Source organism: Nilaparvata lugens, chromosome Y (genome assembly GCF_014356525.2).
Source record: "Nilaparvata lugens isolate BPH chromosome Y, ASM1435652v1, whole genome shotgun sequence".
In the NCBI taxonomy this organism is placed as follows: Eukaryota; Metazoa; Arthropoda; class Insecta; order Hemiptera; family Delphacidae; genus Nilaparvata; species Nilaparvata lugens.
Window position 1 is genome coordinate 3,225,561 of NC_052519.1, and position 27,019 is coordinate 3,252,579.

The following is a 27,019-nucleotide window of genomic DNA, read 5'->3' on the forward strand; positions in this document are numbered from 1 at the left end:
CCTTGGCCTCCTCCAGAATGCCTCTCCACTCCTCTCTGTCGGCAGCCTTGCGTCTCCATCCCCTAACGCCTATTTTGCGAAGATCATCTTGTACATGCTCCAGCCAGCGCTTGCGTGGACGTCCTTTCAGCCTTCTTCCACCTGGGTTTGCTCTTTTAACGGCTCTTGAATCGCTCATTCTTTGAACATGACCTAACCAGCCAGCTTCTCACGTCTCACTTGTATCTCATGTACAATAGGTGGTTTTCTGTTCAGGTCACGCAGCCCTTGATTCCAACCATGTCTCCATTCTCCATCTTCTCAGAATATTTCGTTCCCATATACTCAGTAGACTGTCTTCATCTTTCTTTTTCAAATCCAGGTTTCTGCCCCATGCAACTCAACTGGCTTTATAACATTCTCATAGATTTGCAGTTTTATTTTCCCTGACAGTGTTCTGGATCTTAAGTATTGGCCAAGTGCATAATAACATCGATTTCCTGCAGCTATTTTTGCTTATATAAAAAACTTCAACATCGTTATCTTCTTTGATAACAGAACCAATATATTTGAAGCTTTCCACTGTTCCGAATGCGTAATTATTGCACTCTATGAATGTGTCGCCAATCTGCCGGGCTCTGCCGCTTGCCAGATAGATACTTTGTTTTACTCTCATTAATTGACAGTCCCATGTCTGTTAATCCGTCATCGAGCTGTTTGAAGGCATCTTTTAGAGTTTGGCTATTTCTTGCAATTAAGAATACTGATTAGAATAGTGACAACTGTGAATACTGACAATAATAGTGAACAATAATAAAGATGAATGAACTCTTTGGACTAATTAGCAATAAATAAAAAATATATTTTTAATAGGGAAAATTTCATTTCTTTGTATTTAATGGCAATAAACACTATAAATAGTTAATTTTTAGGCATGGCATCCGATAGTGTGTTCTAATTCCTAAATAAATAAAACGAAACAATGTAGCCAAGTTGAGCTTGCATAAGTTTATTCTAAATAATTGAGAGATAAGATGAGGACATAATCAGTAATGTATGCGTCTCACAATATACGTATTCTCGATCTTTGCGGCAATTATCAAAAATGTTTTGCGCCTAATCTTATTGAGCTATTACACTTGGAATCTTTGATACAATATGTTATTATTTGAAATATAAACCTTTGCTAGAATATCGCCGGAATACTCAACTTCAATTTGAACTTATATTTTCAAATAATGCAAAGAACTGTTTTTAATTGAAGGTCTGTCGGGTTTACTCTGACTGGTGTATAAATCAATCAACAAACAAATAAATATGAATAGGCCTACTAATAAAATAATAGAATTGTATGTTTAATCATACCTATTCACATTGAGTTATCCTCTGAACTATAAATTGTTGAACAAATTTGCCGACTTGCCTCAACTCAAGTCATGCACTTTGAAGCTCCTATTAAGATTAGCCGGTGCGGTGCAGTGCAGTGCACTACTTCAGCTGCATACCCAACTTTTTCTCAAGCTTCAAGCCATGCTGACAATTTGAAGTGAATCTCTCTAAACTTCTATAAGGCTAGTTTCACACTCATTCGGTTCGTTTCCTTTTCGGCAAATTCCGATAAGTGTGAAACGGTAATTCGGTTTGAATTCGGTACCGAATAGAAACCGCATAGAACCGAACGTCCACTTGACTCTAATATATTCCATCAGGTTTCAATTCGTTGCTAGCGAGAGGCTACTTTCACACATTTTCGGTTCGTTTCGTTTTCGGCAAATTCCGATAAGTGTGAAACGGTTTGAATTCGGTACCGAATAGCAACCGCATAGCACCGAACGCCCCCTCGACACGAATAGGTTTCATCATATTCGAATTCGTTGCTAGGGAAACAGGAAAAAACAAAGTCTTTCACACACGCTTGCCTTTTTAGTTTTTATTTTAACCTGATATCGTGTTTAAAAATTTTCCAAGTCAAAATCATATGGTCAATTCATTTCTGTTAGTTCACAGGAACATTTTTTTCTCAATGAATAGTTTGCTAAAAAAATATGAAAGATATAAATTAAAACTCAAGGAGAACTTTTATTTTTTTTATTATTTTTCCACGAATATTACATGATTTCATCAATCATTTTGAATGATCAAAATGATTGATGCTAAAAAAATATGAAAGATATAAATTAAAACTCAAGGAGAATTTTTATTTATTTTTTATTTTTCCTCGAATATTACATGATTTCATCAATGGAGAGAAGAGATGAAGTTTATATACCATGTGTCAAGACAAGGAACAAATTTTCAATTTAAAAAAATAATCTCTCTGAACATCCAAAATTAACATAATCAAAAAGAAACTATTCAAATAATTCACAATTTTTAATTAACCTTAACATTTTGTTGTTCTTCAAATAACATCTTACTATTTAACACCAGCTGTTATATTTAAATATACCAGCATGAACTGTGAAAATCGAAACACAGCTGTGAAGAAAATTACCTAATTAGATCCGTACGAATTAAAACCTGACATGTATCAAAGCCTAATCCGTTTTCGGTAACGAACCGAACCGAACCGAATGAAACCGAATGCGTGTGAAGCTAGCCTAAGAATTGCCTCCAAAGAAATGCAGTGATAATTGTTTTGATTTTTTATAAATTAGGCTTTCTCAGTTAATGATAGTGGCCGACTCTGACAGGCTTGTGGGTGACTTGGGCGACCTTTTCAGCCGTAAATACCACATTTCTTCAAGTTCTTTCTCAGTATTTACTATAAAGCTTGTTATTTCTATTGGAGAGCTTTTCAAATTCTGACGACTTGATTATGTAGGCTCTGCATGATGTTTTATTACAAACTCTGAAAATCTTAGTAATTGGACGAACTGTCATTCAGATGAACCAAATTTGTGATATTCTGGTTAGTAAATGAAAGTTTAAAACCTTTACATCTTGTGTCATTGAATGGGTTGGAAAGTAGGCTACTGAATTGTAGCATAGAGAAACAATAGCGTAAGTAGATATCCCATGGTATAGGGCGTTTATGTAGCAACTTTTACTGTTATCTCAAGCCTATTACTGTTGATTATTGTCAAATTTCACTGTTTTATTGGGGTTAGAGTGTATGAACAGCACAATATGAGACTACCAGTTTCACACAGCTTCACAGGAAAGAATTACATGAACTATCAGCTTGAGATGATTAGTTGCTGATGAATTATCAGCTTGAACAGTATGAGTTGCGACATAAACGCCCTATACCATGGGATATCTACTTATCCATATCCATGGATATCTGCTTATGCTATTGTTTCTCTATGATTGTAGGTAAATGATCGTTACCACTAAGAGAGTAGCCCCTTTAAATTAGTCTTTTCCACGGTTTTCAATTTGTACATATCCCAATTTCACCGCTTGTTCCAAAGTTGATATTTTTTAATAAAAAACCTTATCACAAATTATAAAAAGTCACATAATTAAATAAGATAGTTGAGACGATTGAGTGTGCTAACCAGGTAGCGGGTTGTGGATTCGAATTGCACCGGTTGGCATGGACGTTTGATCATTTCATTCAATCATGTGATCTATGTGATTATCCATGATGATTTGAAATCTGCTCTTTAAAATTTATCTCCATACTTGTAAAGTTGTTTTAAAGCGCATTGTTCTAATTGCAGATTTTTGTTTTAGGAAACCGGACGATGAAAATGTAATTACAAGCCTGATGACTTCTATGCTGTTGTGTCCACATAAAAAGCTGTTGTATCACCCACAAATCGATAGTGAAAGGTGAGAAGCAAAATATATATTATAATAAATACGTAACTCATATCACAATATTAATATCGTGATTCCACGTCGACTTATGATATTATATTTGTGGTGAATTTCATCCACGTATGCTAAAACACATTGGGCACTTAAATCATTCTAAAATATTATTTTATTTAATCCTACAAAATAATAAACGTTATTTTACTTGATGGTAACCAGAATATATAACAAAAATGTGTTTGCTAACATTCAAGTAATTTTATTCAGTAAGGATTTATCTACCTCAATTAAAAGCTTGACTCCCACTTTGTGTACTCAGGCAGTTGAAAAATCTAATATTTGAGATATCATCATTAGTAGAATTATTCTCGATTTGTAGAAACTCAGGACATATTTATCGAATAACAAGACTTTGTTGTACAACTAAGTTGTTACAACCACAAATTTAAAAATATCGAGATACCTGTTACGGTTGATACACCATTATCTCTTAAGGTGCGTACAGACTTACGCTCTGCTCCGCAATCGAACGTCACTCGAGCAGATCGATAGATGATCGCAGGTCGAGCAAGATCGCAACTCGAACAGAGCGTGTAACAGAGCTCGAGCTTGGGTGAACTAACCAATAGTTGCGCATGCGCGGTTAACGATTTTGTTGGATCAGTTACGATCTCTGTGTTAGCATATAAAATTATCAAAATAATTTAAAATTATAAAAACATTTTTAATAATAGGTACCAGCATATTAGAATTTATAAGAAAGAATGATTTGTTGAGGGGTGTTTGTATCGATGTTTCATCGATGACTCAAAATAACCACATATTCTGTTGAAACAAGTTTTCCCTTTCCCATCCAATATAGGATGATCAAATATTGAATCAGTTATCAATGTAGGCCTACTTTATATATACTAAATCAATGAACCATTCAGACCTCAACAAGACGTTCTGGGCAAAGACCATTTTATTTATTATCAATAAATCTAGTTTTACAATATTTTATATCTAACAATATTAATAGTAGGTAACCCGTGCTTCGCAAGGGTCTATTTTAAAACTGCAAAATGAAAACTTGACGTAATAAAAAATTCGAAATTTGAAAATAGGCCTATAACCATCCTCGGTTAATGAAGAATCTTTATGCAAAATTTCAAATCAATCAGTCCAGTAGTTCAGACGTGATGATGTGTCAAACATAATTTTCCTACATCACGTACCTGTATGAGCCAGCTCTTTCCATTATTATAGTAAAGATGATGGATTGATGGATGATTTATCAGTATCTTTGAATGAGAATAACTTTTGAACGGTTTGAGAAATCGGTGCGGTTTTGATGCGACAGAAAATCAGTTATTTTTATTCGAATAGGATCCCCAATCATACCTATCATCTAGTGTCCCTTTTAAAAGAAATGTTCAACTGGATGCATGACAAATTGAAAACTTGACATAATGAAATCTTGCAGAACTGAAAATAGGCATAAATAACCATCCTCGGTTAATTAAGAATCTATATGCAAAATTTCAAATTAATCAGTTGAGTATATTTCAGACGTGATGATGCATCAAACATAATTCCCTATTCCTTACGTGTATAAGCCAGTTCTTTATTATAGTATAGAAAACTGAAGAATACATAATACTTGAAAACCTCACAGAATCATATTGATTTTTCCAATGCATCAATAAATTTTAGTTCGATTAGGATCCTCCTCAATTTGAATCAGGCAGCCTTTTGTTTTCCCAATTCCAAACAAAATACCTAAAATACTCGTTTCACTGGGAATTCGTGTCTGATAGTACATTATAACTGAAGAATATAAATTATTACTTATTTTATTGTGATCTATTCATGCTTTTCTTATGAAATTCAATGATAGGCCTACAGCATGAAGACTATGTCCAATTCATTTGTACTGGTGGCAAAATTTTACATTAAAAATAATTATTTGATAAAATCCAAGTTCAATTGTAATGAAAACAAATTCCTTCAAAAAATAATTGATAATAATACGTTTCGAAAGGAAAAATTAAGAACAAAAAATTGGGAAGCATCGGGATTCGAACCAAGGAACCATCGATCCGTAAACTAGCGTTTTACCGTTGCGCTACACTGTTGTTCGAATATGGTAGTCTTGTAACAGCATTATAACCTCCTCATAAAAAACACACTTTGGGCTGCAACAACATGTAGCCATGGAACTTCATGTACGGTAGCATAGATGAATTTTAACATTAATTCTGAAAAATCTAGAAGGAAAATTGAAATTTGGGCTTCCAGGTGCACGAGATTGATATTTTTAGAATCTATTTTCAAAATTTGGTGATCTAAATCATTCCCGTTTATCCGGTATGCAATCCACAAGTTGACATGTTTTGATGCGAACAAACACAACCCTACTCTCTCTTATTATATAGATATAGAAATTTGAATTGATTTCATTCCAAAAATTTGTTATATATAAGAATATTGAATTATAAATTGTTTTTCCAAGCATACCACATTAATCATATCTAATACCGAAATATTTTTTTGCTTTATAACTCTGGTTTCAACACCACTAGAGGTGTTCATCCTCGAAAAACAGTTTTGATGATTCAATTTGAAATCTTCTATCATGATAATTATAATTTAAAAAATGTCATAATTTTGTGTAAAAATGATTTTTTAGTGAACCATTACAAGAAAAGCACTGCTTTTCCAAGTCAAACATCCATCTAGTTCATGTTGTTGAACGACTTTTGACAATAGTAGTTTTGGATAAACCGACAAAAATTGGGGAATAAATAATGACCGTTATTCCCTATCAATGATTTACGCTAATTGTTCTCCGAGCGTCTATTGCCGAATTTTCCCGGGTGCTCTGTCATGGCTTCAACAATTTTAATGCAGATCGAACCATTTGAAATTGCGAATTACACTGAATTCTGACAAATTCTTCCAGACTCAGAGTCCGTAACTGAATTTTTTTATTGAACGTTTGTTGGAATTGAATTTGATTTACATTCAGCTTATCAGTTTTTATTTAGCACAGCGTTTATAATAATCATCAAATTATAAATATATATATTTCTGTTTCAGGTTATGCATTTTGAAAGAGAATGAGTGGGATACTCTCAAAAAATTTTATTCTCACGATGCGACTATTGAATATAGGCCAAAAGGAGATGGACAATTTGAAACAGATCCTGGTAAGTTCATTTTGTTATTAAAAATACTTTGTTTTCCTTGCATCGAAATTACGATAAACATATAAACATTGGGTCACATGCACAGTCTGAGTTTAACAGTAATCTACTATTAAGGGCAGGTTTCCGAGCTCGGCATCTAGCTAAGTTCTACACTTTAACTGGCTTTAAACTCTGGAGTCAGAAAATTGGCTTTCCGAGTCAGAGCGTTAACGTAGTTGAGGACTTGAATAGACTCTGGAGTTTAGAGATCACGTTGTCTGCCGTCCCTATTCTTCCTTCTCCCCAGGGCACAGCGGACCGTTGTCTGCCGTCCCTATCCTGTCTATCCTTCCTCTTCCTACTTCACTGGAGCGGAACCGAGGCCGTAAGGCCAATACAAAATTACATCAAAGTGGTGTCATCAGAGAAGAGAGCGACCTTCACGCCGTCAGAAGCACCAGGAGGTGCTGTTCACGCCAGCTGAGGCACAAAGAAGAAGGAAGAGGAACTTCGACTTGTCTCCTTTCCCCGCCCACATTACGACTGAGCGGAGTCATCCAGGAGCAACACCTGGGTATCAATCACCCACCTCTGAAGCTACTCAGGGTGTACGTGATAGATTGGCGCCCGCACTTGGGGCACGAGGCAACGAAGTAACAATCATGAGTGAACAGGGAGAGTCTGATTCAGATGTTCAACACCAGGAGCTGACAGAGGATCAGTCGGTCGAGGACATAAACCCCGAGGTGATAGCCGACCCCAGAGTTTCCTGGATCTATAGATTGAAAAAGGATGAGGCATTCAATCTTCTACAAGATTGGGGCATAATGTCATCTGGAACACTTGCTGAGTTGAGAAGGTTGTTAGTAGAACAACATAAGAAGATGGCTGTACGTTATCCCAGCCCAAGACCCGGAATAGTGAGCAGAAGCAGTGAGGAATCCGGACACTCAGCAACAGGTACTCATGCTGAAGTTGGAACCAACATTCACACAAACCCCCTCATGGACCCAGGGGCGGTATGTGACAAAGTAAGAAGCTGGAGACTGTCATTCGATGGCCAATCAGATGCTCCCAGCTTCTTAGAAAGGCTAGACGAGCTACAACAAGCTTATGGGCTCACTGTCAACCAACTACTAGTCGTGCTACCTGAGTTACTAGTTGGTAAAGCTACTCTATGGATGCGTAATCGTCGTGACCAGTGGAAATCATGGGACAATTTTGTGACAGATTTCAGATCACGCTACTACCCACTTACCTATGAGGAGGACCTCGAGAATCTAATTCAGACAAGGAAGCAAAAGGAAGGTGAATCGTTTGACGAATTTCTCGAAGATGTACTGACACTCATGAGGCGTAGAGGAGGTTTTACAGACGAGAATAAATTACAGAGAGTGTATAAGAATCTCCTCCCACGGTACAAATTGTATATTCGGCAATCAGATGTTCATGGTATCAACGAATTGGAAAAATTCGCGAGGGAGTATGAACAAATAAAAGCAGAGGAGAAACAGAATAGACAGAATTCGAGAGTTCACATGATTGAGGACACGAAAAAGATTACAAGGCTCAAGGTTGAGACAGTTATAACCCCTACTAGTAACAGACCATCTCTTAGTGAGTCTGAACCCATGTGTGGGCAATACAAGAGACCGGGGCACTGGAGATCACACTGTCCCGATATCCCACCATGTAAAAGGAGCGGAAAGAGAGCACTGAAATGTGTCTGTGATGTGCAGAAGGAGAATAAAACTCCGAACAAGACAGCAGTGATGCGAACGGCACACAGGATTCCTGTGATTGAAGAGTCATCAAGTGACAACAGACTATTCATTACTGTGACAATCGGTGGTAAAAAGTGTCGGGCATTGCTAGATAGTGGCGCTGAAGCTAATTATATGAGTAATGAGGTTTATGAAGTTCTCCAAAAAATAGGGATGATAAGGAAGGTACCAACTCATCACCACGCAATATTAGCTGATGGACGATCTACCCCTGACAACTAATGTAACTATAGGACAAATCACAGTTCCACTAGTGGCGTCTATAATGGAAGGACTTGGACAAGAGTTGCTATTAGGCATGGAATTTATGCGTGAAAACAGGGTGAATATTCACACATTCACGAGAGAGGTAGAGTGGGATCCTCCCCAACTGAATCCTACAAGTCCGCTAATAATGTCGCGATCTCTCTTATTGGGGACTAAGACAACAGCAGTCCCAACAATATACGTATTCTCGATCTTTGCGGCAATTATCAAAAATGTTTTGCGCCTAATCTTATTGAGCTATTACACTTGGAATCTTTGATACAATATGTTATTATTTGAAATATAAACCTTTGCTAGAATATCGCCGGAATACTCAACTTCAATTTGAACTTATATTTTCAAATAAAGCAAAGAACTGTTTTTGATTGAAGGTCTGTCGGGTTTACTCTGACTGGTGTATAAATCAATCAACAAACAAATAAATATGAATAGGCCTACTAATAAAATAATAGAATTGTATGTTTAATCATACCTATTCACATTGAGTTATCCTCTGAACTATAAATTGTTGAACAAATTTGCCGACTTGCCTCAACTCAAGTCATGCACTTTGAAGCTCGTATTAAGACATTCACATTTATGAGGTGCCGGTGCAGTGCAGTGCAGTGCAGTGCACTACTTCAGCTGCATACCCAACTTTTTCTCAAGCTTCAAGCCATGCTGACAATTTGAAGTGAATCTCTCTATACTTCTATAAGGCTAGTTTCACACTCATTCGGTTCGTTTCGTTTTCGGCAAATTCCGATAAGTGTGAAACGGTAATTCGGTTTGAATTCGGTACCGAATAGAAACCGCATAGAACCGAACGTCCACTTGACTCTAATATATTCCATCAGGTTTCAATTCGTTGCTAGCGAGAGGCTACTTTCACACATTTTCGGTTCGTTTCGTTTTCGGCAAATTCCGATAAGTGTGAAACGGTTTGAATTCGGTACCGAATAGCAACCGCATAGCACCGAACGCCCCCTCGACACGAATAGGTTTCATCATATTCGAATTCGTTGCTAGGGAAACAGGAAAAAACAAAGTCTTTCACACACGCTTGCCTTTTTAGTTTTTATTTTAACCTGATATCGTGTTTAAAAATTTTCCAAGTCAAAATCATATGGTCAATTCATTTCTGTTAGTTCACAGGAACATTTTTTTCTCAATGAATAGTTTGCTAAAAAAATATGAAAGATATAAATTAAAACTCAAGGAGAATTTTTATTTATTTTTTATTTTTCCACGAATATTACATGATTTCATCAATCATTTTGAATGATCAAAATGATTGATGCTAAAAAAATATGAAAGATATAAATTAAAACTCAAGGAGAATTTTTATTTATTTTTTATTTTTCCTCGAATATTACATGATTTCATCAATGGAGAGAAGAGATGAAGTTTATATACCATGTGTCAAGACAAGGAACAAATTTTCAATTTAAAAAAATAATCTCTCTGAACATCCAAAATTAACATAATCAAAAAGAAACTATTCAAATAATTCACAATTTTTAATTAACCTTAACATTTTTTTGTTTTTCAAAATACATCTTACTATTTAACACCAGCTGTTATATTTAAATATACCAGCATGAACTGTGAAAATCGAAACACAGGAAAGAAAATTGAGAAGAAAATTACCTAATTAGAACCGTACGAATTAAAACCTGACATGTATGAAAGCCTAATTCGTTTCGGTAACGAACCGAACCGAATGAAACCGAATGCGTGTGAAGCTAGCCTAAGAATTGCCTCCAAAGAAATGCAGTGATAATTGTTTTGATTTTTTATAAATTAGGCTTTCTCAGTTAATGATAGTGGCCGACTCTGACAGGCTTGTGGGTGACTTGGGCGACCTTTTCAGCACATTTCAGCCGTAAACATCGCATTTCTTCAAGTACTTTCTCAGTATTTACTATAAAGCTTGTTATTTCTATTGGAGAGCTTTCCAAATTCTGACGACTTGATTATGTAGGCTCTGCATGATGTTTTATTACAAACTCTGAAAATCTTAGTAATTGGACGAACTGTCATTCAGATGAACCAAATTTGTGATATTCTGGTTAGTAAATGAAAGTTTAAAACCTTTACATCTTGTGTCATTGAATGGGTAGGAAAGTAGGCTACTGAATTGTAGCATAGAGAAACAATAGCGTAAGTAGATATCCCATGGTATAGGGCGTTTATGTAGCAACTTTTACTGTTATCTCAAGCCGATTACTGTTGATTATTGTCAAATTCCACTGTTTTATTGGGGTTAGAGTGTATGAACAGCACAATATGAGAGACTACCAGTGTCACACAGCTTCACAGGAAAGAATTACATGAACTATCAGCTTGAGATGATGAGTTGCTGATGAATTATCAGCTTGAACAGTATGAGTTGCGACATAAACGCCCTATACCATGGGATATCTACTTATCCATATCCATGGATATCTACTTATGCTATTGTTTCTCTATGATTGTAGGTAAATGATCGTTACCACTAAGAGAGTAGCCCCTTTAAATTAGTCTTTTCCACGGTTTTTAATTTGTACATATCCCAATTTCACCGCTTGTTCCAAAGTTGATATTTTTTAATAAAAAACCTTATCACAAATTATAAAAAGTCACATAATTAAATAAGATAGTTGAGACGATTGAGTGTGCTAACCAGGTAGCGGGTTGTGGATTCGAATTGCACCGGTTGGCATGGACGTTTGATCATTTCATTCAATCATGTGATCTATGTGTAGATCACATTATCCATGATGATTTGAAATCTGCTCTTTAAAATTTATCTCCATACTTGTAAAGTTGTTTTAAAGCGCATTGTTCTAATTGCAGATTTTTGTTTTAGGAAACCGGACGATGAAAATGTAATTACAAGCCTGATGACTTCTATGCTGTTGTGTCGACATAAAAAGCTGTTGTATCACCCACAAATCGATAGTGAAAGGTGAGAAGCAAAATATATATTATAATAAATACGTAACTCATATCACAATATTAATATCGTGATTCCACGTCGACTTATGATATTATATTTGTGGTGGATTTCATCCACGTATGCTAAAACACATTGGGCACTTAAATCATTCTAAAATATTATTTTATTTAATCCTACAAAATAATAAACGTTATTTTACTTGATGGTAACCAGAATATATAACAAAAATGTGTTTGCTAACATTCAAGTAATTTTATTCAGTAAGGATTTATCTACCTCAATTAAAAGCTTGACTCCCACTTTGTGTACTCAGGCAGTTGAAAAATCTAATATTTGAGATATCATCATTATTGTAGAAACTCAGGACATATTTATCGAATAACAAGACTTTGTTGTACAACTAAGTTGTAACAACCACAAATTTAAAAATATCGAGATACCTGTTACGGTTGATACACCATTATCTCTTAAGGTGCGTACAGACTTACGCTCTGCTCCGCAATCGAACGTCACTCGAGCAGATGATCGCAGGTCGAGCAAGATCGGAACTCGAACAGAGCGTGTAACAGAGCTCGAGCTTGCCAAGTTCCTTGGGTGAACTAACCAATAGTTGCGCATGCGCGGTTAACGATTTTGTTGGATCAGTTACGATCTCTGTGTTAGCATATAAAATTATCAAAATAATTTAAAATTATAAAAACATTTTTAATAATAGGTACCAGCATATTAGAATTTATAAGAAAGAATGATTTGTTGAGGGGTGTTTGTATCGATGTTTCATCGATGACTCAAAATAACCACATATTCTGTTGAAACAAGTTTTCCCTTTCCCATCCAATATAGGATGATCAAATATTGAATCAGTTATCAATGTAGGCCTACTATATACTAAATCAATGAACCATTCAGACCTCAACAAGACGTTCTGGGCAAAGACCATTTTATTTATTATCAATAAATCTAGTTTTACAATATTTTATATCTAACAATATTAATAGTAGGTAACCCGTGCTTCGCAAGGGTCTATTTTAAAACTGCAAAATGAAAACTTGACGTAATAAAAAATTCGAAATTTGAAAATAGGCCTATAACCATCCTCGGTTAATGAAGAATCTTTATGCAAAATTTCAAATCAATCAGTCCAGTAGTTCAGACGTGATGATGTGTCAAACATAATTTTCCTACATCACGTACCTGTATGAGCCAGCTCTTTCCATTATTATAGTAAAGATGATGGATTGATGGATGATTTATCAGTATCTTTGAATGAGAATAACTTTTGAACGGTTTGAGAAATCGGTGCGGTTTTGATGCGACAGAAAATCAGTTATTTTTATTCGAATAGGATCCCCAATCATACCTATCATCTAGTGTCCCTTTTAAAAGAAATGTTCAACTGGATGCATGACAAATTGAAAACTTGACATAATGAAATCTTGCAGAACTGAAAATAGGCATAAATAACCATCCTCGGTTAATTAAGAATCTATATGCAAAATTTCAAATTAATCAGTTGAGTATATTTCAGACGTGATGATGCATCAAACATAATTCCCTATTCCTTACGTGTATAAGCCAGTTCTTTATTATAGTATAGAAAACTGAAGAATACATAATACTTGAAAACCTCACAGAATCATATTGATTTTTCCAATGCATCAATAAATTTTAGTTCGATTAGGATCCTCCTCAATTTGAATCAGGCAGCCTTTTGTTTTCCCAATTCCAAACAAAATACCTAAAATACTCGTTTCACTGGGAATTCGTGTCTGATAGTACATTATAACTGAAGAATATAAATTATTACTTATTTTATTGTGATCTATTCATGCTTTTCTTATGAAATTCAATGATAGGCCTACAGCATGAAGACTATGTCCAATTCATTTGTACTGGTGGCAAAATTTTACATTAAAAATAATTATTTGATAAAATCCAAGTTCAATTGTAATGAAAACAAATTCCTTCAAAAAATAATTGATAATAATACGTTTCGAGGGAAAAAATTAAGAACAAAAAATTGGGAAGCATCGGGATTCGAACCAAGGAACCATCGCTCCGTAAACTAGCGTTTTACCGTTGCGCTACACTGTTGTTCGAATATGGTAGTCTTGTAACAGCATTATAACCTCCTCATAAAAAAACACACTTTGGGCTGCAACAACATGTAGCCATGGAACTTCATGTACGGTAGCATAGATGAATTTTAACATTAATTCTGAAAAATCTAGAAGGAAAATTGAAATTTGGGCTTCCAGGTGCACGAGATTGATATTTTTAGAATCTATTTTCAAAATTTGGTGATCTAAATCATTCCCGTTTATCCGGTATGCAATCCACAAGTTGACATGTTTTGATGCGAACAAACACAACCCTACTCTCTCTTATTATATAGATATAGAAATTTGAATTGATTTCATTCCAAAAATTTGTTATATATAAGAATATTGAATTATAAATTGTTTTTCCAAGCATACCACATTAATCATATCTAATACCGAAATATTTTTATTGCTTTATAACTCTGGTTTCAACACCACTAGAGGTGTTCATCCTCGAAAAACAGTTTTGATGATTCAATTTGAAATCTTCTATCATGATAATTATAATTTAAAAAATGTCATAATTTTGTGTAAAAATGATTTTTTAGTGAACCATTACAAGAAAAGCACTGCTTTTCCAAGTCAAACATCCATCTAGTTCATGTTGTTGAACGACTTTTGACAATAGTAGTTTTGGATAAACCGACAAAAATTGGGGAATAAATAATGACCGTTATTCCCTATCAATGATTTACGCTAATTATTGTTCTCCGAGCGTCTATTGCCGAATTTTCCCGGGTGCTCTGTCATGGCTTCAACAATTTTAATGCAGATCGAACCATTTGAAATTGTGAATTACACTGAATTCTGACAAATTCTTCCAGACTCCGAGTCCGTAACTGAATTTTTTTATTGAACGTTTGTTGGAATTGAATTTGATTTACATTCAGCTTATCAGTTTTTATTTAGCACAGCGTTTATAATAATCATCAAATTATAAATATATATATTTCTGTTTCAGGTTATGCATTTTGAAAGAGAATGAGTGGGATACTCTCAAAAACTTTTATTCTCACGATGCGACTATTGAATATAGGCCAAAAGGAGATGGAACATTTGAAACAGATCCTGGTAAGTTCATTTTGTTATTAAAAATACTTTGTTTTCCTTGCATCGAAATTACGATAAACATATAAACATTGGGTCACATGCACAGTCTGAGTTTAACAGTAATCTACTATTAAGGGCAGGTTTCCGAGCTCGGCATCTAGAAAAGTTCTACACTTTAACTGGCTTTAAACTCTGGAGTCACAAAATTGGCTTTCCGAGTCAGAGCGTTAACGTAGTTGAGGACTTGAATAGACTCTGGAGTTTAGAGATCACGTTAGACCCTGGAGTTTATAATTTCGCTTTCTGAGTGAAGGGCTTATAAGTCCAGGACTTGAATTAGATTCTCGCCTCTTTCCGAGTCGAGGATTCATAAAAAATCGTCAAGTCCAGAACTTGAAACAGCGTGATTTTAAACCCTCGACTGGGGTAGGGTTTAAATTTAAGTTCTAGACTTAACTGAGCAAACACAATTCAGTTTTTGTTTTGAAGTAGATGAAAAGCCAAATAGATGTCATGGAATACCTAAATTATTTGGATTAGTTTATCTAAATTCATAATTCATAGTTTGCAAGTTTATTTTGGAATAAAATTGTATCAGAATTGTGCATAAAAAACTAATCTTATTTTACGACTGACATAACCTAAAAATGTTCAAGAAAATAATACAAAGATTGCCTTGGAATTTATATATCAATCTGAATGTTATTAATCAATGTCATATTCAACATATTAATATAACAATAATAAATTTTTATCCCAAAATCATTGGAAAGGATCAATGATCAATAATAGCATAACGTAAAATGAAATGTTTATTCATTCATCTTTCAAAAGGTTAGGTTTTGCTTTGAATAGGCCTACAAATAAATCAAAACGTATTTCTACAAAATAATTTGGAGAGCATGTTTATTTGAATAATCCCGCTGCAATCAGTTCTGAAGTTTTCGTTTTGCTATAATGCCAACAATATAACAGCAAAATATTGTGAATTTCCCTCATGTTTACTGCGTTAAAGTCCTGGATTCAAATAAGTAGTCGAGAACTCAATAGTCCCCGGAGTTTAGAAGATAAAATCGTGACTCAGAAAGTCAATTTAGACCCGAGAGCTTATTTTAGTCGTGGACTCTGTAAGTCGAAAACTTATAGATGCCGAGCTCGGAAACCGGCCGGCCCTAAGTGCAGTTGATTTACATGCATTTATTATAATTGTGTTACATCTCACGTTTGAATTACTGATCCAATTGCGTTTGAACCAGTTTTTCATAAAGGACGACAGAATGCATTTACGCACAGTTGAGAGCAAACACTGCTTGCTCGCTGCAAGTCATAGGCCTACCTTGAGTGAAAACACTCGACGTTTATAAGGGAAAGCGTGTACGTGTAGGCACTGAACAAAAGCTGATACATTTTGGGCATGTAGCGTTTGTGAAATACTCAGGTTTTCCTTGACTTACTATTGTGATATTGATACATTGTTAGGGGCTCCAATAACAACGATTAAAGTTACATTGAAAAACCCCATGATTTTTATTTAAAGTTTGCAGTTGATTTGATATATCTTCAAAATATATCTTTTTAAGTCTTTGGAAAGTTGAAAGCACTTTTTTCAACGCATCTATAACATTAAAAATGCTTTGTATTTGATCATCAAGCAAATAAACTTTTTATTGAATATCTTATGGCTGAAATAATATTGAACAAATAACCTATGCTTGTTTACTGTGATTTGCTATCAAAGAATTACTTCCCACTTAGAACTCATATTTATATGATTTATATGAAGTTAGTCCCATATTCACAATTTGAATCAAAAAATATTTCTATTTTGCATTATCAAATTTTATTTTTCTATAATATTAGTAGAGCATGATTTAAAATAATGTACTCTAAGTTGGTGAATAAGGTTCTTATATTCTTTGCAAAGCAATAAATCCATATTAATAATTGTTTCTACTGTGCATCTTTCTCCATATTGAAACAATGTTCATGATAGAAAACTTTCAAAATATAAAGTTGATAATGATAGTTTTTGATGATGAGGAAGCGGTAGCAGCGATAAAGTTTGGGTGGGTATAGACGGGCAGAGAAGGATATGCGACTCGGTCCACCCTGCTGGCAAAACGCAAACAAATTATTTAACTCTTGGGGACGGTTTCCGAGCTCGGCATCTATAAGTTCTGGACTTACAGAGTCCACGACTAAAATAAGCGCTCGGGTCTAAATCGACTTTCTGAGTCACGATTTTATCTTCTAAACTCCGGGGTCTATTGAGTTCTCGACTACTTATTTGAGTCCAGGACTTTAATGTAGTAAACATGAGGGAAATTCACAATATTTTGCTGTTGAATTGTTGGCATTATAGCAAAACGAAAACAGCTGATTGCAGCGGGATAATTCAAATGAGCATGCTCTGCAAACTATTTTGTGAAAATACGTTTCGATTTCTTTGTAGGCCTATTCAAAGCAAAACCTAACCTTTTGAAAGATGAATGAATAAACATTTTATTTTACTTAATGCTATTATTGATCATTGGTCCTAACCAGTGATTTTGGAATAAAAATTTCATCAGGCTGTAACCGCCCTTGATGGGGGTTGAAGATATCTCATTACTACTTCAAGGGAGTCATGGGAACTGGATAGACAACAACATTGTATTACCTAAAGAATTTCTCATTTATTATGTCAATTAATTGAAATTTAAAGAACGAAATATGCAGTACATTTTATCAAAATATTATTCCTACAAAAACTACCTGCCAATAAGATTCTGCTAACTAGAAATTTTACTACAACAAGAATTTTACTAATTAGGGTCTTGGCCGGGTGAAAAAGTTTTATAAGGAGCTAGAAATGTTGGCACTTACCCACAGCTATCACTCCCACCGTAATCCCAAACCACAGGACACTCACGTATATCATAATGCCGGAAAACTAACTTAACTTTTTGCAATACGGTATGGGTTTTGATCCGCTCGGTACCTCTGTTGTTTTACGACTGGAGGTTTTCCGTCCGGAAAACTTGCCCCTCTCCACGTCAGTGTGCCAGAAGGCCTAACTGCTGCTATTGGAAGAGTCGGTTCTCACGAGATTCGGCAAGCGGGTACTTGCCAGGTCTGCAGCATTCCTCTGTGAAAATATCTACAGGCTACCAAAAATCCGCCTTGTCCTTGCCTCGTGGAGCCGCCTCATCCGTGAGAACTAGCAAATATCCCTGAATTTGCTGGTTATCAGAGTCGTTTAGACATAAGTTAGCAGAATCTTATTGTCGCTGCAAAAATACTACTTACTCACTAAATTATATATTTTCTCACTAAAGTCCAACTACGGAAATTATTATTCTAATATCAGAGTCTTTTCTCCTGAAAAATCTTAAATCTAAAACACGAAAAAATCAATCAATAAATAAGTAATCAAATACTACTCTTGTCACAAGGCTATTGAGTTTGAAAACGTAGTTGTTTTCAAGAAACGTATTTTCACAAAATAATTTGCAGAGCATGCTCATTTGAATTATCCCGCTGCAATCAGCTGTTTTCGTTTTGCTATAATGCCAACAATTCCAGAAAAAAACTGGAATAATAATTTATTATTGTTATATTAATATGTTGAATATGACATTGATTAATAACATTCAGGTTGGAATATAAATTCCAAGCCAATCCTTGTATTATTTTTCTTGAACATTTTAAGGTTATGTCTCATTCGTAAAATAAGGTTAGTTTTTTATGCATAATTCTGATACAATTTTATTGCAAAATAAACTTGCAAACTATAAATTATGAATTTAGATGGACTAATCCAAATAATTCAGGTATTCCATGACATCTATTTGGCTTTTCATCTACTCCAAAACAATAACAGAATTGTTTTTGCTCAGTTAAGTCTAGAACTTAAATTTAAACCCTACCCCAGTCGAGGGTTTAAAATTAGGCTGTTTTAAGTTCTGGACTTGACGATTTTTAATAAATCCTCGACTCGGAAAAAGGCGAGAATCTAATTCAAGTCCCGGACTTATAAGCCCTTCACTCAGAAAGCGAAATTATAAACTCCAGGGTCTAACAACATGATCTCTAAACTCCAGAGTCTATTTAAGTCCTCGACTACGTTAACGCTCTGACTCGGAAAGCCAATTTTCTGACTCCAGAGTTTAAAGCCAGTTAAAGTGTAGAACTTGGCTAAATCCCGAGCTCGGAAGCCGGGCCTTAATCACTTTAGCTTAACCATCAAGCGATACGGAACTGTTCAGTTGGCTAGGGTGGTGTGGTGTGGCAAGGGGTAGGGGGTTTGCTGTGATGAGAGGGCGCTAATGTGCACAGTGGGTAGCCCCAAGTCGGGGCGATTTAAGGGTGGATTGGCATTTCTCTTATCTAATTTGAGCTAATGCTGCCATCCTCCTACCCCCTACCCCACAGCTCAACACTGGATCACCCGCCATCACCTCTTTTTCTTTGCACATCACTGTCTTTCACTACAACTATTCTATGGCCGGACACTTATTTAATCTATAGATTTAAATTGACTAGTCAGTCGAGTAGATTATAGATGCAATAGGTGTTGTTGTAGCAGGGCCTTTGTGTAGGGCCTTCAAGTACTTGAGGATGCATCAATTTATATTTAGCTTCTATTTCATCAAGTCAACTTTTAACAATTCTTAATTATTTCCAAAAAAATTATAGTCCATTGACTAAAGCTTGAACTTGACCTCCTAAAGCGACGTTTTGAATCAGTCTATTCATTGTATTCTATTGTGCGCAATGCTCATTTGATAAATATTTGTTATAGATAATTCATCATTCATTGATATTTTATTCATAGAATCATAATGTAAATGCGTACTGCGTCTTTATTCTGAAATAATGTTGAAAGTACGTTCCACATCGAGAATGATTGAGCAAAATATATATAATTGAATCTAAGATTTGTGTCTTGAGTAGATGATATTGATCCGCTTTGTGATTTGTGTGGTTAATTTTTCAAGTAGACAACTCTTTGAGGTGAGCAATTCGATTTTGGCTACATCAAAATAATCGCATTGCAGTTGTCAGTTATTTAGTATTTGATTCATTTCCAAGGTTTGTAAACTATATTTTTGTTGGTTCTGAATCTCAGCCCACAAGAATAAATTGATTACTCATTATTCTTTGAAAAATTGAGCTCATAGAATTCACAATTTCATCGAACGTTCAAAATTTGAGCAAAATTGTCGAATATAGAATAGAATAGAATGACTGCCTTTATTTTATACCTGGGAGGGCGAAGTTAGGGCGCAGTCGGACCTCTCTTACACTTAACCCTGAAATATACTAGGCAAAGGAAATGTCTACTTTGATGCGAATTGTCTTTTTCAGAGATGTGCTATCCTTGTCTGTTGGAACGACATGAAGAAGAGGAGAAAGCCAGGTTGAACTTCGAATCAGCCAACGTGTACGTTCAGAAGGTCGACTCCATCAAGCTGCCTGTTGCAGTAGCTCAGCCCAAGGTATTTATTTATTTATCTATCTATTCATTTATTTATTTTTTTCATACATTTATTTATTTATTCAATGTTACTCAAAACACAATTCATTAAAATGATGAATCATGAAATAATACATAATAATATGTTGTACTAGCCGTCAGGCTCGCTTCGCTCGCCATATCTGTCTAGCCAGGGGGCTCCGCCCCCTGGACCCCCGACTGGATCGTCCAAGAATGAGATCAGAAGGCTCGCCAACGAAGTTCACGGCCAACAATTGAAACGGCGAGTCCATGGAAGGCCGAAACAACAGAGCTGAGCGCCCCTTCCACACTATTCACGGCCAACAATTGAAACGGCGAGTCCATGGAAGGCCGAAACAACAGAGCTGAGCGCCCCTTCCACACTATTCACGGCCAACAATTGAAACGGCGAGTCCATGGAAGGCCGAAACAACAGAGCTGAGCGCCCCTTCCACACACAAAGCAGCCCAGCAACCAAGCTGTCAGCTGTCAGCACACATACACACACACACTGCTCACGAAAATAATTATCCTAGTCAAACATGGTACACAGTGACAACCAATCAACAAAGAGAAAGGTGAAGAGTGCAGCAAAGGTAAACTAAAGCTGCTAGGCTACCCTCGAATTAATTAATCAGTTCTTTTATAAATGACATCCCGCATCAAATGATATAAACGAAATAACGTAATTTGAACGATTTAAAGAATGAATAAATGATGTAGCATCTAATTTACTCCACTTTCACTTCCAACTCAACCTATAACTGATCATGATCAAATGTTAGCAGTATGACCGCCATATTAGATTTACATCTCATCTCCATAGTAAATAAGAATAATGTTCAGTACAAGATCTATATATATAAAAGCGAAATGGCACTCACTCACTGACTGACTGACTCACTCACTCGCAGTACTAAAAATCTACAGGACCAAAAACGTTCAAATTTGGTAGGTATGTTCAGTTGGCCCTTTAGAGGCGCACTAAGAAATCTTTTGGCAATATTTTAACTCTAAGGGTTGTTTTTAAGGGTTTAAAGTTCGTCTTTTAGCATGTATATTCTTCTTATTCTCTTAATTATAATTGAAAAATGTCCATACCATATGTTAATATAGAACTATAATCTAGAGAGAGTACCTCTTCGAAACAGTTGTTAACTGGTAACTAAATTAATAATTTTGTCAGGTTGGCATTAAGTTGAGTTGACTTTGTTAGGTTGGCACCAAGTTGAAGATTGAAATGCATTTATCGCGGAAAAATTGATTGGGCACTGCTACTTCAATCAGAGCTATCCCTGGGAATATTATATTACTAAAGTGCGAGATAAATTACTTTTAACACGGCTCTTTCTCGAAGACGGAGAGGTCCGATGCTCTATCCTCCACTAATCACTCGCACTACCTAGCAGCATTCCCCTTCTTTTGTGTCTGAGTGAGAGAGCTTTGTAAGGTGACGCGGCAACACTCCCCACCATCCTGCTGTACTGGTCAGCAGGTATATTGGTTTGTGTATGATACAGAGATGTTTTCATCACAACAACATGAAGCAAAATGACACGGGGCGCATCCAACTGTGCGCAGGATGTCCGTCTGTGTCTATGCTACAAACTGTGGAGGGAGAAATGGGTTTCTCCTCTTCATGTTAAAAGTAATTTATCTCGCACTTTAGCCGTCCGGCTCGCTTCGCTCGCCATATCCGTTTAGCCAGACGTTTAGTCTGGATCCCCGACTGGATCGTCCTAACATATGATAAAAATGCTCAAATGATAAAGCCGGTGAAAGGGTAATGCCATACCCGTTGCGATGAATTAGACCGGCCACGGTTTATATTCCTAATAACACATTACGAAAAACGGCGCTCCTATTGTCCTCATCCAACAATAAAATCGATCTATTATTGAAAATTAACACCTGCCTCGGGTAATTGCTTCGGTAGCCGGCGGGCGCTGCTACGGATTTCATCTGGTGGCTGTATCTACTTTTGGCTCAGTTCAGCATCTTCTCTTACTCCTCTCTCTCTCTCTCTCTCTCTCCCTCTCATTTCCCTCCACTCCCAAGTAAAAATGATGGGTTTTCTCTTTTTATTTCATTCATGTAAATTTAGCATAAAAATGTGCATACGTTTAACATAAGTTTAGTGCATAAATTTAGCATAAGATTGTTTCTTATTCAAACTCTTCCTCGAGTGGATCTTAGCAACCTCATTCTATATCCCTTACCCTCTTTTGTATTATAATTTCCCCTTCATAATTCCCTAATTAGAATTATTATTTCTTCATGAACTTTCATAATCATATTATCTTGTTATTTACATAAACTAATCTCTTTTGTACAATAATTTCCCTCTGTTATTAACATTATTTTTTTATTTAAACCAACAAATCTCTTTTCTAATAATAACTTCCACTCCCTCATTATTCCAATTATTATATCATATCGATTTTCTAATTATTGGGAATTAACTTTTTCATTATTTTTATCCTTATTATTATTTACTCTTCTCTGTTAATTGATTTAACTCTGAATGATTTATCGTTTCTATGATTTTGTTTTTACTTATTGATATTTCCAGTCTTAATTTTTTTCGCTTAGACACATAATATTTCGTTTGAATTTTTAACTTTATTTTTTACGGGTAAGTGCTGAAGGGGAGGGTATCCTTGATACCCTCTCTGAGAATGGACTTCTTAAGGTCCAAACTTCACCGTTTCATGTGAAAACATTACAGTAGTACCTTAACTTTTGCATTTTTCTTGCTCAATATTACTGTAGAACTCATTAGTTTAATATGATTCACCATGTCATTTTACCGCTACTGGTATTTATTTTTAACGCTAGAACGTAAGTTGAATTATGTTTTGTTAAACACATGAATAAAGGAATCTGAATCTGAATCTCTCCGTCTATCCATGGACTATGGACCATTCCTAGTGGTTTGTTGCGTTGGGGCTTTAGTTACATAGTCTTGCCCCCTACAGTGAGCTCCTCCACTTTGAACAGTCAGCATGGCATGATTGGGAACCGTTTGTTTTATTCGTAACGAATGCTGCAAGTATGTTATGAATGTCACTATAGCCAATGGTAGTGACTATAGTCACACATTTGTCGTTTGAGGAATGTGCTTGTTTTTGCCAATTGCACTAATTGTATTATTATTATTAGCGTATGGCAAACACATAGACACACACATACACACACATGAAATCACAAAAATATGCAGGTCTTTGACCTTTGTCAGCTTGAAAAAAAAATATATAAAAAACAAAATAAAACCATCTATCTAGGTTATAGAATACAAACAAAAATATATGACAAAGAAAAGTGTATATTTGCACAAGGAAATAGGAAATAATCAAGTCAAACTTGAATGTCCAGGTTGGTTATGTAGGCTATTGCTTGTGGAGATGCTGCTATAAAATCATCTGAACCGCCCTGATAGGCTCGAATAGCACAATGCCGGATGATATGATTCATTGTTTGTCTAGCCTCTCCACAATCACAATCAGGGGAGGGCAATCTACCCCAGTCACTAAGAGATGCTCTACATCTTCCGTGCCCAGTTCTAATCCTGTTGAGTGCTGTCCATGTTCGCCTTGGCAGATCAAACCCAGCCACACTCCTCCCAACAGAATACCTCAGACTAACACTGAGAGGTGCTCTATCCATCCACTCCTCCTCCCAGCTATCAGCAACAGAGAAATTCTCACGTTCTAGCCGCTCAGCCAAGCGCATGGGAGGGCGCCTTGACCTCAGCCTGTTACCGAGCTCCAGAAGATCTCTGTGGATTGGGAGTGCTCTGTCATTTTTTATCTTATTATACTCACGAACAAGAGCAAAAGATCTTCGCAGCCCTGGTGGAGCAATGTTGCTGAGAACTGGCAGCCAATATGTGGGGGTGGTTCTAATGGTCCCAGAAATAAGTCGCATGGAATTATTCAGCTGAGTGTTGACTCTATTCACATGGGCACTATTTATCCACACAGCCGCACAGTATTCAGCTGTGGGGTATACTAGTCCTAGGGCAGAACAGCGCAAAGTTGTTGCTGATGCTCCCCATGTTGTTCCACAGAGTTTTTGTAGAATATTATTCCTAGTTTTTAGTTTCTCAGCAACATTATGAAGGTGATTTTTGTAGGACAGAGTGCGGTCAAGCGTCACCCCAAGGTACTTTGGAAAGAAATTATGCTGTAATTGCGTGTTGTCAAACCTCACATCCAGTTTTACCCTAATTTACTGTTAAGTTTTACTACTAATTGTATAATAATTGCATACAAATACACAGGTCTCGAGGCGGCTCACATGTCACACATGTCATTGAGTACCAAGTCAGTGCTCTGCTCTGCTCTGCTCTGCTCTGACTAGTCACAAGTGCTCAACCGTACCTACATTATACGTGCATATCAAATACTGATTATTTCATTTCATTCATTTATATTCATCGTTTCAAAAGGAGATATTTCTACATGACGATTGTTACAAATGAAACATGTTTGCTGTTAGGTCAATGAATTGGAAAGTGTGTTGAGTGAACCCACAATCAAATCAATCAATCAATTTTTATTCAAATCAACACGAGATACACAAAATAAATCAGTATACAAACAAAATAAAAATTTCAAAAAAATAAAATAAAAACAGTCTTCATGGTGGGATGTGCTGAAAAGAAAGAAAGGGGGGGGGAAATACCTAGCCAGCTATGGTGTCCCAAAGAAGTAACTCTTATATGGTCATTCTTCTTGAGGATTGTGGAGAAAAAACATTCTAATTAAGCTTTGAAGGGATATCTAAGAAGGTGATTCTCCCTTTTAAATTATATTTTGTAACAATTTTCTTAGTGCTATACATTTGTATTTTACATTGGGCTACTATAAATTTTGAAAAGTTAATACAAAATTATGAAAGTTCAAGCACTGAACTCAATTATTGATAATCTCAGTAGCATATAGGTAATTATTTTCTTATTCAATGTCTAATAATTATTTCAATCTTTCTAATGAACAGAAGATAACGAGATTATGTGATACTGTACACTATTACTGGTAATTTGTGAATATTTTCCAAATAAACAGTAAATTAACAACACAGTAAGGCAACATTTGCAAAAATGTTTTATTCAATAAAGTATTCCCTTGCAGGATATCCTCTAGTGAACACAAATTTGAAAATTATTCTATTTTGTAGTGATGTGCCTGTTTGATTCTTTTTGTTGATTTATTTGAATAGTTCCAAAGCTCTAGAATTTTGTGATTGTATGAAAATATATCTGAATTCTTTTTTGTTTTTCAGGGTAAAAAGATGAAGCTTGATCCTGAAGCCCAGCTGCAGTTGATCATTGAGAAGTCGAATTCTTTTGTGCGACGCAGCTCGAGACGGAAAAAAGTGAGAGGCGAAAAGGCCATCCCAGTTTCATCAAGCACTCTCATCAGCGATTTCAAAGCTGCTGTAAGTGTTGAAACAAATATTATATTGATCAAGTTTCTACATTAATAACATTTATTACTCTAGAAAATATTCAATTATTTATAAAATTGAATAATATTGAGAATCGATATTGGAAAATAATATTGAACGTCGATTTGGAATGTCCATTGAAAAAGAGAAGATTTTGAATTAAAATCAGGAAGTATTGTGTATATCTTGTTTTCTCTTGTAATAATTTGATAAGTAAATATTATAAATGTGTAAATATGATAAAGCATCTGCCTTAGAATTCAATATCAGGTTAGTTTTTACTGGAAAAATTAATACATTTCAATGTTCTTCTTTTTAATATCAGTTATGATATGCAGAATTTGAGTTTCGATTTTTTATATTTATTTTCAACACAAAACCATTCTCTATTCAACAGCTTAGTTTTTCTCGAAGTAGATACCGTAGCCTATCAGTTCCTTACATATACCGGCTGATTCACAAAGGACTTGACAACTTTGAAAATTCATATAAATCTTATTAAACAGCGCACACAGCTGGTTTTGGTGTTGTTTTAAAAGAAAACACACCACGTTTTGACTCGCGTAGTCCGCTAGTGCCTGGTCGCGCCGCACTAGCGCTAGCGGCAGTTACGTCAAAGATGGCTGCCTTCACTGGACCCGAATGTGCTTGCTGTGTGTTTTGGTTTCAAAAACGGCATAGTGTACCTTGATAAGTTGCACAAATTTTTGATCGATGAGGATAAACGAAAACGAAATGTTTTCTTTATGCAAGATGGCGCACGACTACACTATCTGACTGACGTTCGGGATTCTCTTAAATGACCGCTTTCCAAATCAGTGAATTGGCCGTAATGCGCCAATTGCATGGCCACCTCCTTCCCCACACCTCACACCGCTGCATGGGGTTTCATACAAGATATGGTGTACGTCAGCCACTCCTGTCAGCCACTCTACCTCAACTTAGAGCAACGATTTGCGCTGATGCTGTAGAGCAAGTTACACCTGAAATTTATTTATTTATTTATTTATTTATTATTATTTCATCCACTGACCTCCTATAAAAGGGGTATT

The 27,019-nt window shown here is 35.7% G+C and overlaps 1 protein-coding gene across 1 annotated transcript in view; it reads left to right on the top strand.

Annotated features, from left to right (window-relative positions):
- The window catches only part of LOC111052911 (ubiquitin carboxyl-terminal hydrolase 48), a 67,690-nt gene extending 41,687 nt beyond the window's left edge, over positions 1-26,003 (top strand). The window contains exons 14-17 of the mRNA XM_039443519.1: positions 3,661-3,759; positions 6,826-6,935; positions 20,387-20,517; positions 25,803-26,003. Coding sequence (XP_039299453.1) covers positions 3,661-3,759; positions 6,826-6,935; positions 20,387-20,517; positions 25,803-26,003 — 541 coding nt within the window. The remainder of the gene's footprint in view (positions 1-3,660; positions 3,760-6,825; positions 6,936-20,386; positions 20,518-25,802) is intronic.
- The last annotated feature ends 1,016 nt before the right edge of the window (positions 26,004-27,019 follow it).